This window comes from Triplophysa rosa, linkage group LG18 (genome assembly GCF_024868665.1).
Source record: "Triplophysa rosa linkage group LG18, Trosa_1v2, whole genome shotgun sequence".
NCBI lineage: Eukaryota > Metazoa > Chordata > Actinopteri > Cypriniformes > Nemacheilidae > Triplophysa > Triplophysa rosa.
Genome location: NC_079907.1, coordinates 21,653,689 through 21,672,885, shown reverse-complemented (window position 1 = coordinate 21,672,885; position 19,197 = coordinate 21,653,689). Strand labels below are relative to the sequence as shown.

Below are 19,197 nucleotides of genomic sequence, written 5' to 3'. Positions count from 1 at the left end.
CCCAGGGTAAATTACATGTAGTCATTAATGTTGTGAAATGAAACGTTCTTATTGGATGAACCTGATTGGATGACACATTTTAAAAGCAATTGAAAAAAGCTAATGCTTGCACAGTTTTTAGAAGTTATTTAGGTAATAAGACATATTTTTTTTCTCTACTTAGGTTCTTTTCTAGGAAATCTGGGCTATCCAAATAGTGGAATCAATGGACCTAAACCAGGTGAACTTTTTATTTGTGTGTGACAAATATTTAATGGTTCTGCCTTGATTTAATCAGATTTATGGATCCCATCTTAATCTCATGTGTGTTGGTTCTGATCCACAGGGTATGGTGCAAAGGCCGGACCTTACAATGGACAAGCAGCCAAGCCTCAGGGTAAATGACATTTAATCATTATAAAATGAATACCTATGAGTGGATATAACACAAAAATTCTTTATTAATGCACCAACTGAGTTATTGCCCTTTATTACTTGCCAAGCACTGAAATTGTTGTACTGTTTGTGTCACTTCCTGTCCTCTCTCCCACTGTGCTATGTAAATAAAGGCAACAAATGCTAAAAATAAATCAGTGGTCAGAATGATGTCCACAAAATCATTTAGGTGACCATTCTAAATGCTAGAGCTCATTCTGTAGGCAGGGCTCCCAACCAGTTCAAGGATCAAAAACCAGAAACACATTGTAAAAATCAACTTAAAGTTCAGTTCAAGCGCTGCCTTAAATTGGTAAGTTATATGAAATTGACTTTACAAGTCACATGTACTTATAAAATAAAGTTAGTTAAACTTGATTTTTTTAAGTTACAAAATTCAACTAGATTTTTTTAATCAGTTGAATATAATTTAAATTCAAATGAAAATTTGATTTAGCTTAAAAATTTAAGGCAGCTTTTGAAAAGTTTTTAAGTTGAAATGAAAAGAAATTTAGTCCCAGTATCTCGCTTTTTTTGTGGAGGCAGACAGCTGAGACCTGAGTGAGAATTCCTTCCTGGGATATTTCGATAGCCCTAAAAGTTGAAAATTTTTAAACAATGATAAACTTTGTTGTAAAAGAATGTTCTTTACATTACGCTCTGTTATGTCAATTTCATCCCCTGTGATCTTCAGGTTATAGTGTCCCTGGTGGTCTGTCCAAAGGACCTTATAGCAAAGGTATTAATTCAGGTAAAATATGATTTTATATAGTTTATTCCGTTTTCTTTCATGTACAAGAAACATAATATTCTGTTTTGCAATCTGCAATGTAAAACATGCGCACTAAAAAATGCTGGGTTATTTTCAAGCCACCGTTATGTCAAAAAGGGACAAACCCAACTGTTGGGTTAAATTAATCCAGAAAATGTTTTTATTTGATCCAACAATGGGTAAAAACCAGTGACGTGCAGTGGGGTTCATGGCTGGTGAGGCATTTACTCCTTCAGAGTCAGATTTACAAATATATGAGCCCAAAATAGTAGCTTATTCACTATTCAATTGCCAGCATGCACATTGAATACTCTTTATGTTTTATATCTCATCAGCATACTTTACACACACACACACACACACACACACACACACACACGCACACACACACACACACGGGTAAGGAAATTATTTGGCTAAGAAAGAACGTTAAATTTATAGCGGCGAGAGAGCGCATTTCCACTGCACCCTCCATGTGTTCTAAATGTGTTGCACATTGCAATTTCACAATTACACCGTGTCTACACCAGACACGGCGCGATGTGACGCGACACATGGCTTGTTCTAATGGGATTGTCACGCCACGTCCGGTGTGGACACATTTTAAAATTATTATGGGTTCTAATTCATTCTATTGTCGAGTCGCATCGTGCCGCACCGCATCCGGTGTAGAAATGGTGTAAATTTCATAATCATACATTACAATACAAATGAAAGAGTGGTGTACAAAAACAAATATTTTAAATATTTAGTTGTTTAAAAGCATTTCGTTTTGATGGTTTAATCATTTTAATACAGACAGTATGTCCAACAAAAGAATGACAGGAAAAACTAAAGAATTTTCTATTTAAGGTCAAAATTTAGTTTTTAAATATTTAAAAAAAAATTGGGTCAGGTCCTTTTTTGTCTACAATTGAAAACCGTTTATGGTCTTAACTTTATTTATAAATGAAGTCCATCCACCTATCCTTCTTCACGAAAATCTCCGTCACTTTGTTGTAAAAGTCATCCTCATGGCTTTGGCTCATATCTGCCCCCTTCAGTTGCGGCACGGTAACTGTCTGCCTCACCTTGTGCCTTTTCACTGCGGTTTTATGTCCGATTAGCCATACTAATTATGTCACACACATTTATGAAAGATATTAGCCAGACTGTTGAAAGTGAGGGTGTATAATAAATGTGCCTGCAAACATTATATTGGCGACATACAGAGAGACAGCAACAGGCACGCGCCAATTGGACGCATCAACCCAGTGTGTGAGTGATAGTGCAGTCCGACGTGAGGCTCGCCTCGTCGCTGCCGCACATCGCATTTCACCCGTTTATCTGATTTTGACTATAAAAATGATCGAATTATTTGAATCATACAGAAAACAAAAGTTATAGCACAGAACAGGTTTCATTTATTCAATTTTATTGTATGTTATCATTATTAGTTTTTTTTCATGATGACAGGTGAGGCTCTGCCTGCTCTGCCTCCCCTGACCGCACGTCACTGGTTAAAACAAGCCTGCATTTTGGGTTGAAACAACCCAGCATAGGTTACAACCCAACAGCTGGGTTTGTCCCTTTTTGACCCAACGCTGGCTTCAGACTAACCCAGCATTTTTTGTTTTTCAACATGTTTTGCATGTTTGCATTTTTCTTTTCAATGTGATGTATATTTCCATTTTTTTTTGCCGATCAGTTTAATGAAAAAAAAGTTATTAAAGCTGCTTTGGTGTCTAGGGTATACCCCTGCAAAAAATGGAAAAGGTGGTGTTTCCAGTGGAAAGGGACCTAAAGGAGAAACTTTGAGCCTCAATGAACAAGGCGGTCTCCCTGTATCAGCTAACACAAAAGGCCTTTTACCACAAACTGAACATGAGACAAGCACAATATTTCCATCAGACTTTCCATCAATTATGCAACAAACAAAAGGGCCAAGACCATTACTTCCGCAGGGCAAAGCCCCAAAACCTTTAGCACCTCAGCCTGTTGTACCACAAGGACTGCCTTCAAACACATTGGTGCAGGGTGCATCCTCTTATAAACCAGGTAAAGCTTACAAACCAGTTGCAGAAGCCTTTTCTCCATCAGAGTCATCCCGCATTCCTCAAGGAAAAGCTCCCAAACCATTTCATCAGGTTCCACAGACAGTTGCACTAGCACCAGAACAAGGCACTTTACAAGAACAAAACACACGACTATTGATATCACAGCAAATTGTTCCACAAAGAGATATTTCTTCAACCACCTCTCTGGTACAAGGTCCACAGTCAAAAGCTTCAAGACCAGAAACGCAACTTTCAGTGGCTTTTCAACCCAACCAGGCCATGACTCAACCGTGGTATCCTTCAACAACAAATTCTGGTACATAGCTATGGTTTTACACGTGTATAAGTATATAGTATATATAGTTTATACTAAGTATATATAATCCATGACTAAATGTCCTGATTTGAAGGGGTCTTTATTATGTTTATGATGTGTTAAACAATACAGTTGGTGTTCATGTTTTGTTTTTCAAAAATGCTTTATATATTACATATTTCACCTGTGTTTAACACCGTCATGTCGATTCTCAGAAAACAGGTTGTTCAGTTCATGGTTCTATGAAGTCGATACTTCCGAAACGTTCTGATTGGTTAATCTGAGCCAGTCTTTTGTGATTGGTCTACCGCTTAGCTTGTGTTGAGATGCCCCGCCCATTACCCTTTCCGTGTTCCGGGGGCAGGGTTTATGTAAAATGTGTCCGTCATGATGTAACTACTGCAGGAAGTAGCTGGTTGTAGTCCCAATGAGCCATTCATTGTAGTCTTTGAAAAAAGTTATTTCTGTTAAATAAAATACCTTCCTTTTCTGTGAACATTGAGTGTCTTGACTTGGCAGATGTTGTTTATCCTCAAACGGCTATACTAGTCACCAACTAAATCTAACTAAAAATTATGTTTGCATCATTTACTCAATCATGCACCCCCATGTGTATATGTACGTGTGAAAAAAATCTGATTTCAAACTTGTTTATGTGTGTGTGTGTGTGTGTTCTACAGAACTCCTTGGACTGGGATAAATTGATGGACAGCATCAGGCAGCTAAACCTGCAAAGCCTGGTAATTTATAACTGTAAATCCAGCTTTATAAATCATCTTAAATAATCACATTTAATTCAATAACTGAAATTTAGTCACCAATAATGAAGTTTTGTGTTTTTTTTCCAATGTTTGCTGAGTTGTTTATTCGGATGATTACAAAATGTTTTAATGGACCTATTGAAAAATGTTTAGATTGTGGACCCGAGGGCAGACCTAATGGACAATGGATGAAACTACCAAGTCCTGGTAAATTATTTCTTTTTTGTTGTTTTTGCTAAAAACAGTCTAAAACTTTTGTATAATTTGTCTGCAGGGTTGATGTACCCCAAACAAAATGGGGCAAAGCCATCCCAACCAAGTTTAAATTACTTTTGACAACTCTCAGTTTAACCAACACTGACACTGATAAAACTAGAATAATGTTGTTGTGTAAAATTTGAATACTTTAGGGGAAAAAGGCTTCCTTTGTGGGGAACATATTAGGATAATGGTAGTATTATACATTAAGGCAGATATGGCAGTTTATATTACATTTTTCTATTTGTTCTGTAGCCTTTGGAGCAGGAGTGAGTGGCTATTCCGTCCCTGGCGTGAACAATGGATACAAAGGTGAATGTCTGAAAAAACGTTTCTCTTTTTCCTCACATAATATAAACTTTGTACATTTGCATTTATTTAATATCTACTGTTGCTTTTTTCTGTCTGTCTAGTATTTGGTGGTGGCCATGGATCTTTCCCAGGTGCAGAATTTGGCAATGGATATGGTGAGGCAGTGTTATTGAGAGCCCTAATACTGATAATAATTGATAATGTGTATGTAATAGTTATATATTACGTATATATATACTACGGGAGTAACAGTACACAAATTTTACGGTTCGGTCGTACCTCAGTTTTTAAGTCACACTTCGGTAAAATTTCGGTACAGTTAGAAACACAGAAGTTCTCCAATAAATAAGATATAGGAATAAAATAAGAATAAACCAGTTACAATAGTACACTTAATACTTTAGTGTACTAGTTTGCTAGTTTCTACAGTAGCCTTAAACGGACAAACTGCTCTAACTGCGCCTTTGGTAAATATGTTATCTCCTTCGGCAAAGAATCGGAAACGCGACTTAACTTAGTACTGCATGTGCAGTCACCAAATGCTTCGAAGGGGAGGGGTGGAGTGGCGCTTTCACTACTACATTTACTACAGTTTACATAAGTAAATAATATAGTATACTGACGTTTTTTCATGTGGGTGTGTCATAATTTGTTAATGTTACCCGGGCTTGACCAAATTCAGTAAAATTAAAAAAACTTTTTTTTTAAACTTCATGGAGTCAAGGGTTTCCATAACTGAGATGACCATAAGACACAGAAACTTTGTGTTCAAAGAAACGATCCCCCAAATGTTTAAAATGTGGTTACAACTTAGCAGTCAGTCATCTGAAATTCATTATAGTATGTAAATATTTTTCTGTCTGTGGCTCTGACAGCTGGTCTTCAAGGCGGGCTACCAAAAGGATTGGGATCCGAAGGAAAATCTCAAACTAAATATGGTAAATGTGTTTTACATGTGCATGATACTGATGTCAGTTGTCATTATCCCATTTTCAACCTGTCCCTTCTGTGGCTTAACAGGCATAGGGGGACGAGCATTTGCTAACTCCCCCCATGGATACCAAAGTAACCTCTTTGAAAAATATGGTATGGCTTGTCTTGCTCAATTAAATTATAAAAATAGTTTATAGCATGGGTGTGTGTGTTTTGTTAGGAGGTTAGGAGGTAAAGTTAACTCTGGATGCACAAGTGTATGTGACATTTCAGTGTTTTTCTCTTAGGTAATGATGGTCATCAATATGGAACCAAACCCTACAATGTTAAAGCAGGTATGAAATATGGTGTATTTTTAATGAAGTCATATAAACATGTACGGTATAAATGTAGACACACATACATGCATACACACATTGTTTTGTAGCCAGTCGTCAGCATACTGCAACTCAAGGATCCGTATTGTTGGGACCTCGATGTCAGTTTGTAATTCTTAATAATTTAAGTGGTTTCCATCTAACCTGAAGCCAACAGTGATCCCACTGCTGCTTTTAAGTTGAACAGGCAGAAGCTTTGTGACACATAGGAGGGAGATGTTAAAAAGTACAGGCACCAGCATGCATCCCTGTCTTACCCCAGTGCGTACGTTAAAAGCAGAGCCGATCCTTCCTATACGCAGACTACGCAGGTTGAGTAGGGCCCCTGCACCACCAGGGGACCCCCTTGAGTACTGAATCAAAAACACTTTTGTAAACAAGACACTAGTTTTATAACTTGCGCATTTAGCTTTAGAGGAATCGTTTGGAAATTTCCTTTTTAATACTTATCCCAGGGATTGCATATACTATGATTATAAAAACAAATGTATAGTATAATGCAATGTAAGTCGCGTTGGATAAAAGCGTCTGCCAAATACATAAAAGTAAATGTAAAATGTAGTAGTAAAAACATAGCGTTTGCGTGTTACAGTTTTTTTAACAGTTAGATGGTTCCAGAGCCACGCGTTAGGTCAATCATAATTTGTATTTAATTTCATATTTATAAAATTATAGTATAAAATTAACCCCCAGTTTAATGTTTAATGTTTTTCTTCATTCGTTACAGTGTGTTAATTGAGTTCATATTTTTATTTCTTATAGTTTACAGTTGTTTAGGCCTAATTAGGCCTAATTTTAATTATTTGTACAAGGGCCCCTCACAAGTTTGCTTAGGGCCCCCAAGACGTCTAGGATCTGGTTAAAAAGGTTTTTGTTAAAAACTGGTTAAAAGCTACAACTCTTGACCACCAATCACATGAGCCATCATCCCTTCATGGAACTGTGACAAGATGTTACCAAATTTTGTAAGGATGGTCCAAAGCAGCTCCTGATTAACAGTGTCGAATGCCTTGAAAAGATCAACAAAGCCTATGGATAGGTCCTGATGCTGTTCACAAAATTTCTTTGAAGCTATCTCACTATGAAAATCATGTCCACAGTACTCCGATTTACAATACTCTGGCTTTTGCCAGGACCTAACAGGCAACAGATTTTTCAGATTCTGAGTTACCGAAAGCCATTGTTTGATGTTGTTGCTGCGAAAAGAGGTTTGATCAGCTTTAACTCTAAGGGTTCCCTTTTTCCTGCAGCACTGTGAATGTAGTGTATTGTAAGAATTGTGCGTGGGTTATCAGCTTAAGTACATTGTGTTTGTCCAATTTGGTGACTTACTGTAGATAAGGATCAGATCACATTTTATTGCAAATTACTACAGAAAACCAGTTAAGTCCAAGGGGTTCACATACTTTCTCTTGTCACTGTATAATACATAATAATATGATCATCTGTATCTGCAGGATTTGGAGGGTTACCTTACAATAAACAGCCGCTTGGCTACGGTGGTGAAAAATCCTCTGGCAAAAATGGTAAGTTTTGTTAAGATTTTAACTACCTTTTTATCAAACAAGTGTTATAACAGTTATATTGAACTGTTACAGCGATTAAGGCTATACATAATTATATATATATATATTAATTCTCTCAGGATTCGAGGGTTTTCCATATGGTGGTCAGCCCCTTGGCCATGGGACTGACGCAAATTTGGGTATTAGTATTATAATTACTTATTAGTATGTCCCTCCTTTCTCTCTGGGACCCAGAAGCATTTTATAATTGAAAATCTCAATCAGCTTTATATGTTTTTTTCTTTTGTCTTAAACCAATTCATCTGAAGTTTAAACTTCTCTTACATACTGCTTTTTGGGCATTAATCGGCACCAATAATAATTGTTTTATCAAGATATTTTAAAATGAAAATGTCTAAAGAATAAGGTACTTGGTTTTAAAACCTTAATTGTTCCACAAGGCTTCAAGTATTCAGTTCAAATAAAATACCTTTTAGTGTTTTTTATAGGTAATCCTGCTGTGTCATATGAGCTCCTTGGCCCAGTGACGGATGGCCAGTCTGTTGACGGTAAAGACATTTCCATACATAACATTATGTATGGAATTAATTAATTAACATTAATTAATTGTAACATCATTGTTTATTGTATATTATTATATAATATATAGCATTACATTTCTGTCATTGAGCCTTTTTTATATATAAAAACAGAAAACAGAAATCTGGAGGCTTTTCCCCATGGCCCTGTAATTGATGGACAAAATTCCATTGACCATTTTGGTAAGTCATGTTTCTCCATTACTACAGTATTTTAAGACATTTATTTACAGGTACCATTACGTTTGTCATTTAATGTATCGTTTTTCACTTTTATCCAGCGTGACAAAGTGCATTTAGAGTATTTTGTCCATTATAGAATGTGTTTTTCAGATTCGCTTATTAGGACTAGTTGTTATAATCCCACTATATCAGCACAGATGAATTGCTTAATAGGACATTTCCCACGCCTTTTGCAGGGGGAAGCAGATTTTAATACGTGACTCTTTTAACACTGAACTCTTGGTTGTTCTGTTTGTCTATGGTTAATTTAGGAGAAGGAGAGGTCCCACCCCAGCCTGATGATCCTGTGATACTGGCAGCGGGAGATCCACCTACAAAATTCACTGACAAATATGGTACACACATTTTTTTTGACAATGCTTAACCAAATGTGTTTGTGTGTGTTTTTGCATGTTAAAATTATTCTACATGTGCATACTGACATTCTTCATATTTTACTCTCTTCGTTGCAGGAAAGGATGATTTTGAAAGAATACAACCGGAGGGTAAATAAAAAGTTAACACTATAAAAGACTTGTGTACAGTAATATATTTAAAATGGAAAACCACAGGGCAATGTGAAATGTGTTGTTCATATTTATTTTAAAATGCTTAAGCTTTAGATATTCATTTGGCTGCTTATCATTATTTCTGCAGTCGCATTTCTGATTTGATATCCACATTAACATTTTGTTTATAAACCTCTAACTTTGTTTTTTGTTTTACTTTCTTGAAATGTTTTTTTTTTCTTTATTCCTTGCCTTGTTTTCATCGTGTTCTCTGTTGCGATTTGTTTTGTCTCTCCTGCAGTTGTCTCATTCCCTGCTGCTCCCACTGAGACTCCCGTCCGTCACATTCCCGCTGTCACCTCATTTGACTCACCCGAGGGTTCCCCCCTTGCACTTGTCACAGGACATGTGGACTCAGTGGTGCCTGACATTGTGTCTGAGGTGTCTGCTTCACCTGTGCCCCCTCAGTCTGAATTTCCCACTTTATTGCTGCAGCCAGCACCACCACAGCAGATCCACATCCAACAGCACCTCAAGTTCCACTTCCACCCGCATGGCAACTCTGAGACAGGTAATACACCTAGAGAGCTTTAGTGTCTAGAGATTTACTTTGACATCTAAAAAATGATGTACTTGCATGAGAACACACATGGACTGTTTCGTGTCGGCCACCATGTCGAAATATGTGACCAAATGAATCATTTTCAGTTTGCCAAGTAATTCTACAGTAAACTGTCAAATTAAATTCCTTCTTGTAACATTTTTTTTTAGGAGGAAAGGAAGGCAAACATAATTTGAAAGGAATCTTTGGAAATAAATACCAAGGTATGTGTGAAACATGAACTGTTAAGATATCATATTCATGGTATTCTGAGTAATATACTTATTCATATTTCTCCCCTCAGGATAATTTGAAAATAAAGCTTCAGACCAGTTCTTTAGACTGCAATGAAAACGCAGACAGCAACAGGTCTGAGAGGAGGGATGTTCCTGGGTAAAAGGTTCTGGGACAAATTGATCCAGTTCATTTCGATCAAAATGTGGCTTTACTGAGTAAAGTTGAATCTTCACTTTGTTTCTGTGAACTGTTGTATATTTTTCTCTTTTTAATTACTTTTTTCTGTAATTAACCTGTTTTCTATTGTTTATGTATTTTCAGTCAATTAAGAGTTCCTATTTAAAATGTATTCAATAAATGGTTGCATGCACAAATTATGACATTTTACATTTATATTGACTACAACTGCAGATTACATATTTCTCTTTGTCAATCTTTGCTCAGGATTTCTGAATACAAAAATGTTTCACTTTTTTGCTATAACCGGAACTATTTATTTATGTATATCTCTTTTTGTGCTATGACTTTTACAGTTTTAAATACGTAAAATAAACCTTAAACCCAGTCTTTGTGTTCACAGCATTCCAACTGTATTGAATTGTAAGACAGTATTATCTTGACCACATGTTTAAATACAACACAAACATTTTCACAACATGGTAGGTTTAAATGAACACCAAATATAAAAAAACAAACAAATATGTGTATATATATATATATATATATAAAACTGTTTGCAGTTTGCCAGTAACTTACTGTAGATTTACTGTAATTACTTTCCTATTAGAACAGTTTTTAATTTGAGTTAAGATTTACTTAAAAATAATTAAAGCACTTTGACATTCAAGATTCAAAATGAGCAAGAAGAGAAAAAATGTCATTCTTCCTAAGCGTTTATGAAAGGTAAAAAAATATTTAAAATTTCTTAAATTACGATATATTACATAACAAGAAAAGGGACTTAGTCTTGTTTCATGAAAGAAAATATAAGAACTAGGTAAGTTTATGTTTAAAACAAGATTGTAAATTAAATCTACAGTAAGTTACTGGCAAACCTGCTGCAAAACTACAGCAAAGTTTTACAGTATATACTGTATATAGTCTATTTAATATTGTATTTGGTATTTACAATGTAGTTTGGTCTATCAATTAATTTTGTAAGAACACCTGTGCGCGCATTGGATTTGCAACAAATGTATAAATAGGTTGCCTTGGTATGGTTACAAAAATAGCACAGAAAAGTGCAACTGGTTCTTGCAGCATAGTGGCATTTTTGCCTGCACTACCATGATTTCTTCAGATATTTTGTCTAATGCAATGAAACTGATACATTAAGGGGTCTAAAATACCTTTTGGGGGGCATTGTAATCACCACATCTTAACATGACGGTGAACAATCATGTGTCCAAGTCTTTTAATATATCAGTGGTTGGACTTAAAGAACTCTAATCTCCCATGAGCTGACTCCTGCTCAGCCCAACTGCTGGCTGCTGATTGGCTATAACACTAATTACCAGTCACTCGGCCCACAGCCTTTCTGCAAGCCACAAGTACTGCTATTCTACCTACCTGCTGGCACTTTTAAGATGATGGGTCTCTGGTGTCAGAGTTAGAACTTTTTAATGCTATGTAAAACATTGCTTTAAACGATGTCTTTGCAGCCGGATTAAGATTATAGAATAGGTCTTTCAAGGTCAAGTGGGCGGTCAAGGACAACTGATCGTTTTATTTCTTCCTCTCACTATGTCTTATTTTAATGGGCCAAAACTTCTGGATTTTAAGAATTCACCGCCACATCTTCAGTTCAACAAGTATGTCCTGACAGGATACCGGCCTTTATCCACTTACAGAGATTGTCTGCGAAGTTTGTTCTATCTGCACAATGAATTGGGAAACATCTATACACATGGTACGAAAACAACTAACTGCTTAATTTTCTATGTCTAGCAAATTTCAACATGCATAACCTCCAACTGAGACTTAAGCTAAGCAAAGAATCTGTGGTTTTAAATAATTCAGTGCATTTTTCTACCAATGGAACAATTCCTGAGATGAGGGGGGATACTGAATCTCCTAAATTTGTCATTTAGGACGACTTTCTCTGCTGATCATCCTGTAACACACTTCACAAGAGCACATAAATAGCATTAAACGGGATTACATCTAATCCTTTTAAGGGATCACTGTCGTGGAAATGATGGTGTAAAAATGGCTGTTATCAATGTTCCAACACCTCGAGTAAAAGTTATATGCTGTAGGACTTTATTTTAGAAGGTTAAGCTATATTTTTACATATTTGTCTTGGATTGTGAAAGAAAACAATTTAGTCTGTATTTTTAAAAAAATGTCTGAAATCCTTGTTAATCATTGTATTTGGCATTATTATATTGAATTATTGTAATTATTCTATAATTTGCATGTCTCTAATAACCTTGACCTTAAAGTGTCTGTGATATACAGTAAAGGCTTGTCTTATGTAATGAACATTAGTGCTAATAATGATTTTGGTGACACACGTCTCGATTAAACTTTTTTATTTCACCATACAAACCAATATCATAACATATCGTAATCCTTTCCTTTTTGTTTTCACAAGGTATTCCCTTCTTCTGTTTTTTGCTGTTTTTGCCTGTGAGTATTCCATGGGCTGATGTAGATGAATGGTGGATCGGTGTGGTGCATTATCTGGCTTGTCTTTCTCCGACTCTCTGCTCAGTCTTCTATCATCTCTTTATGAACCACGAGGGTGGAGCACCGATTTACGACACATTGCTGTGCTTTGACATGTTTGGCGTCTGTCTAGTCAACACTCTTGGTGAGCAACTCTCAGTTTAGATTGATGACTTTTATAGGGCAATTCCCGATATGATGTACTTGCAGTCATATGGAAACTTCTGCTAATAAAGGTGCACACACTTGCTGATGATCAGTTAATCAAAAGCATTTGATTAGTAGTGCCTGACCATTACTTACCCTCTTAACTCCTATGGAAGCAATAAGGGTGTCCTCACTTTTTCACTCATGGTTTTTCCATTTTGGCCTAAATTTTGTTACATAAATAATGATGCAGTGTAAGTCATGTGTCTGAAGTTGTGTTTACCTCATTTTAATGCCTGCCATGGACCAGATGAGTTTTTATTATGTCCTGATATGTGTATAAAATTCAATTGGGTGTCCTTGATATTTCACATGACTGTTATAAGTAAGGAATAATTGACGACGGGCTGTTGAATTCTTAGAAAATAATGCACACCCCGAGATTGTGATACACGTCGTTACACCTTATTTTCTAAGAATTCAACGGACTGGAGTCAATAGTAAAGCTACTATTTGAAAACTACTTCAAATGAGACTATTTTCATTTACTATATCAGTGAACTAATGTAGGGAAAAGTGAATGAGGGGTTAGGGGGCAATTTCGGACACAGCCTTAATGAATGACTCACTGAATCATTATCTCATCCGAGTCATTCAAAATAAAGATTAGTTTAGGAGAGAAACACCTCACAAAAGCCGATTTAAGTGTTCAAATGTACATTAATGCATATATGCAAGATGACTGACGGTACCGTTTAAATCGCAGATATTTTGAAGCTTGAGCATCGCGATGCTACCATAGCACCAGTACACCGTACAACCCTATTGCCGCATAATATTTTAGTCCTTAAAGGAACAGTTCACCCAAAAATGAAAATGCTGACTTTTACTCACCCTCAAGTTGTTCCAAATCTTTATAAATTTCTTTGTCCTGTTGAAGATATTTTGAAAAATGTAGGAAAGCAAACAGTTCTGGGACACTTTTGACTACCATTGTAATCTTTCCTACTATGGTAGTGTAATTTAGGACTACTTTACTACTTTCTCACAGGGGAAAAATCAAATCATAACAAAACATATTCCAGTGAGACTGTTGGCTTGCACCATAATTGTTGCAATTGTTGCTCAATTGAACCTTCGCAAAGCCCGCCCCCTTTTTCAATATCCCACATCAGCCAAAGCGCTCCCACTGCACTAAAGAATATTCGTTGTTAAAGAATCATTTCTGGAAAAAAATGACGTGTCTGCAATATGCATTTGAAGTATATATTCAGGATGTGAAAGTAACTCTGAATAAAGGTAACAAAATAAAGATCGAAGCTCGAGCCTAACGTACTGTGCGAAGGACTTTTTAAAACTGCATAATGCGCATCCGGTTAAACTCTATGGTTTGATTGTCAGACAAAATGGAGAATAGCAACAGGTGGCGCATTATATCGGCATTTACTTATTTGGTTTTAATATTGCCAAGTAAACATAACATGCTAATCTCACACACACACACACATATCGTGGCATCTTTCATATCTCTGTGAAGGAATTTTGTCGAATGCTTCTTTGCAGAATTTTAAAATTCAGCCACATTGGAGGGTTTTCGAGCATGAACGGCCTGTTTAAGGTCATGCCACAGGATCTCAATGGAGTATATGCACATAGGGCGATGACGTACTTCCGCTGGAATCTCAGCCAGCTAAGCCACTTCCGCTCCATAGCGCTGAGGTATTTTTTCACCAAGCAATAATGATGTTTTTTAGTAAGACAGCGTTCAAATTTCAGTGAACCGACTGCACTACGGCTGAGAATTGCAATGTGTCACTGTAATCAAGTAAGTGTACGTTTATTTAGCTTTTTCATATTTGTAAATGTAGCTTGAAACGGATAGCCTGAAGTGCTTCTCCTTTTTGGTTGTCGATGTATGCCGTAGTGTTTGGATAATTTGACTCACGTCGTTGACCGTAATCCTTACAGTATGTGCATCTTGAAGCGGCTGAGTGAAAAACGCCATTGCTCCTTATGGATGCTACGTATGCCGGATGTAACAAAGCTGGCTGAGATTTTAACGGAAATACGCATATGCTCCATGTGCATATACCCCATTGGATTTAAGTCCGGACTTTGACAAATTCAAACCCTTCATTTATTGACTTGCTGGCATGTTTCGGATCATTGTCCTACTGCATAATTCAAGTTTGAGGTCACAAACTGATGGCCAGACATTCTCCTTCAGGATTTTCTGGTAGAGTGCAGAATTCATTGTTCCGTCTATTATGGCAAGACATACATGGGTCCTGAGGCTGGAAAGCAGCCCCAAACCATCATACCACAACCACCATGTTTGACTGTTGGTATGATGTTCTTTTAATGAAATGCTGTTTGTTTTATGCCAGATGAATTGGGACGCACACCTTTCAAAAAGTTTGACTTATGTCTCATCAGTCCACTGAATACTTGCCCAAAACTCTTGGGGATCATCAAGATGTTGTTTTGCAAATATGAGATGAGCCTTTACGTTCTTGTTGATGAGACATGGCTTTCGCCTTGGAACTCTCCCATGGATGCCATTTTTGCCAAGTCTTTTTCTTACGGAGTCAACAATGCACTCCTGGAGTAATATTGGTAGGCCGGCCACTCCTTGGAAGGTTCATCACTGTCGCAAGTTTTCTTCATCTGTGGTTCTGGTGTACCAAAGCCTTATAAAGACTGATGCATGTCAGTTACTTTGTTTCTCATCTGTTCTTGAATCTTTTTGATTTCGCCATGATGTTTTGCTTTTTATCTTTTAGCCTGCTTTACTTTGTCAGACAAGTGTTACAGTTATGCAATAAAATAGGGTAAAATCCTTTTTCACAACACTGTAAGTCAAATACATTTGGAATGGTAAGGGTAGCCTAATTTCTAAATTTCTGAGTGACCTTGTCCTTTATCGTTTGTGTTTTTACTTACCACTGCTTGTTTTCTTTGCAGGAGCTCTGCCGATCATCTACATCACTTTGCTGTGTTACCCATTCTGTCGTTGCGTGGCGATGTTAGCCCATCTACTTTTATCTGGATACGGTGTGTACTGTGCGCTCAGGGCGCGAAGTAACATGCACCGTCTGCGCTCCTTCGCCTGGCAGGCGCTGTTTCGTTTTGTTCTCTTCATGCTGCGTCTAATTGGTGCAGGGAGAGGAAGCCCCGCCTCTCTACGACTCTACCTCAGTATGGATGCACTTGCCTTGCTTGGAGGGCTCGTCAACATTTCCCGCTTGCCTGAGTGCTTCAGCCCTGGACGCTTTGACTACTGGTGTAACAGTCATCAAATAATGCACATCATGGTCATCCTCTCTATCGTGTACTTACACTGGGGCATGCTTGAGGATTTAACCTGGTTAAAGGGATTTCATTGTCCCTAATAATATACCTGGATCCTATATTTCTATAATCTAGACAATTCATGCTGCACAGCTGCAGCATTACAAAGAACTGTGCCCATAAACCAAGTGGCATGGTGAGATATACCATCGTATATGTGGGGTATGACAAAAGTTTTTTTGTTAGCGCCATTTTACATGGGAACCATTATGCCTATGTAATCAAATGCACAGAATAAGCCAGGATGAGACACCAACATGGAGAGTATTTTGGGCATCATATGGTTATATGTGGTAAAGCTACGAAAGACAGGTTAATTTTTCAAGTCGACAAAGTTGAAATTTGCGATCATGTTTTATTAGGCCTACTAACACAACGCGGTTCCGACATTTAGACCCGATGCGGCGGGGCAGCTGGGTGACTGTCAGGCGGCATGGCCGTAAGGAAACGCGGCACCACATTCCCGCTCCTGTTATCATTTCGAACAGGTTCTCCTCCCTCAACAACACGCCGGTTGAGACGCCTGTCACAAGGACCCTGGTTATCAGTGATTCTATTTTACGGAACGTGGAAATAGAGGCTCCAGCCACCATAGTTGAATGTATATGTCAGAGCGTCTGACATTAGATCAAAGCTAAAAGTGCTGGCTAATGCTAAACATAAATACTCTAAGATTTGTATTCATGTCGGCACTAATGATGTTCCACTTCGTCAGTCAGAGATCACTAAATATAATGTTAAAGAGGTGTGTGGGCTGGCAAAAATGATGTCAGACAACGTAATATGCTCTGGTCCCCTCCCTGCTTATCGGGGTGATGAAATCATTTGAAGTAATGGTGCTTAACATGATGCTGTCAGATTCAAAAAATAAATCTCTCTCATTTATTCTTGCTACTATTTACAGCATTTTTGTTTCAAAGTATGTGCAATACCCTGGGATCGAACCCACGACATTGGCGTTGTTAGCGCCATGCTCTAATCACTGACCTACAGGAAAGCTATTTACAGACCACCGGGTCATCATACAGACTTCTTAAAATAATTAGGAGAATTTTTATCTGAATTGGTAATTATAGTAGATATAGCCTTAATCATAGGTGACTTTGACATCCACATCAATAATCAAAAGGATACTTTTGGACTAGATTTTATAGATATTCTTAACTCTGCTGGTGTTAAACAAAATGTGACTGGACCCACACACAACCGTAATCATACTTTAGACTTAATTCTGTCATATGGTCTTGATGTCGATAATGTAGAAATCCTGCACCAGAGCGATGATATCTCGGACCACTGCCTCGTTGCCTGTATGATTAATCTAGCAAAAACCTCTCGATGTATTCCACACTATCGACTGGGTGGAACCATTATTTCAACAACGAAAAATAGCTTTATCACTAATCTCCCAGACCTGTCTCAAATATGTCATGTTGCAAACAACCTAAAAGACCCTGATGCTTTAAAGGAAACTTTTAACAACGTCTTCTCTAACACCCTAGAAACTGTCGCTCCCCTTCGGTTGAAGAAGGTAAAAGCACTGGCACCATGGTATGATCATAACACCTCTGCTCTTAAAAAAGCTACTAGAAAAATGGAACGTAGATGGAAAACTACAAAATTAGAAGTATTTTGTGATACATGGAAGGAGAGTGTACGTATACAGACAGTCTCTTAAAACGGCTAGGACTGCATTTCTTATGAGGAAAACCTATAGAGGAAAATCATAATAATCCTAGATACCTATTCAACACAGTTGCGAAACTGACAAAAAGTAGATCCTCAACAGATTTAGATGTTAAATTACTGCACAGTAGCAATGATTTTATGGACTTCTTCTCTAATAAAATTGATATCATTAGAGAAAATATTTCAGCTGTGAGGCCTGCCAATTAAGCATTCACTAATACACTTAGTAACAAAACCCCACATGAACAGCTTCAGTTATTCACTGCAATTGGTCAGGGAGAGCTCACAACAGTGATATAAGCAGCTAAATTGTCATTGTGCATGTTAGACCCTATTCCCACTAACCTACTGAAAGAGGTTCTTCCTGCTGTAACTGAACCTCTGCTCAATATTATAAACTCATCACTTGCATTAGGATATGTCCCACAAGCTTTAAAACTAGCAGTCATCAGGCCCCTTATAAAAAAGCCACAACTCAATCCAAAAGCTTTCCTGTGGCTCAGTGGTTCGAGCATGGCACTAGCAATGCCAACGTCATGGGTCCAATCCCAGGGGATTGCATATAATCAGAAATAATTTATAAATGCATAAATATAAATGTATACGGTAGAATCAGCTAACTTTAGACCAATCTCAAACCTACTTTTTTAATCCAAAAGAAAGTTAAAAAAACATTTTTATCCAAAAAGTAGTCTCAAGCCAACTATGCACTCCTGCAGGGCAGCAAAATTTCAGTCAGGATTTAGGCCCAACCACAGCATGGAGACAGCACTACTTAAAGTGACAAATGATCTTCATGTAGCATCTGATTGCAGTGCCATCTCTATTTTAGTCCTACTGGACCCGAGTGCCGCTTTTGATACTTAAGACCACGCCATTCTAATAGATAGACTAGAAAACTATGTTGGCATTGGTGGTCAGGCATTAGCCTGGCTTAAATCCTATTTATCCAACTGCTACCACTTTGTCTATTTAAATGATGAAATGTCACATAAATCTCGGGTTAAATTCGGCGTGCCACAGGGATCAGTTTTAGGGCCCATCCTTTTTTCACTTTACATGCTTCCCTTAGGAGACATTATCAGGAAATAAAGTAAACCATTGCTATGCTGATGATACCCAGCTTTACATTTCCTCAAAACTGGGTGACATCGTCCACAGTTAAGAACCTGGGTGTGTTGCTAGATGGCAGTCTGTCGTTTGATAGTCATATCTCAAATGTGTGTCGTACAAAATTCTTCCATCTTAGAAACATCTCTAAACTGCGGCCAATGCTTTCTGCTTTAGACGCAGAGAAACTTATTCATGCATTTATGACCTCACGAATAGATATTGTAATTCATTGTTGGATCTCCTGCAACGCTTCTGAATAAACTCCAACGGGTTCAAAATGCAGCAGCCAGAGTGCTCACTAGATCAAAGAAATTTGACCATATAAGCCCAATTCTGTTATCATTGCACTGGCTTCCTATTAAGTTCCGAATAGAT

At 37.4% G+C, this 19,197-nt stretch overlaps 1 protein-coding gene across 1 annotated transcript; it reads left to right on the top strand.

Annotated features, from left to right (window-relative positions):
• The first annotated feature begins 11,438 nt into the window (after window positions 1-11,438).
• Window positions 11,439-16,061, top strand: paqr4b (progestin and adipoQ receptor family member IVb). Its single transcript, XM_057359328.1, has 3 exons — window positions 11,439-11,761; window positions 12,449-12,667; window positions 15,634-16,061. Exons 1-3 carry the CDS (start codon window positions 11,596-11,598, stop codon window positions 16,059-16,061), a joined length of 813 nt encoding a protein of 270 aa, XP_057215311.1. The 5' UTR covers window positions 11,439-11,595.
• The last annotated feature ends 3,136 nt before the right edge of the window (window positions 16,062-19,197 follow it).

Bases quoted from the DNA above. Each gene is read 5' to 3' on its own strand.
- paqr4b (XM_057359328.1), top strand. From the start codon at position 11,596: ATGTCTTATTTTAATGGGCCAAAACTTCTGGATTTTAAGAATTCACCG. The intron at 11,762-12,448 runs GTACGAAAACAA...TGTTTTCACAAG, and splicing joins GGGAAACATCTATACACATG to GTATTCCCTTCTTCTGTTTT. The intron at 12,668-15,633 runs GTGAGCAACTCT...TTTTCTTTGCAG, and splicing joins CTGTCTAGTCAACACTCTTG to GAGCTCTGCCGATCATCTAC.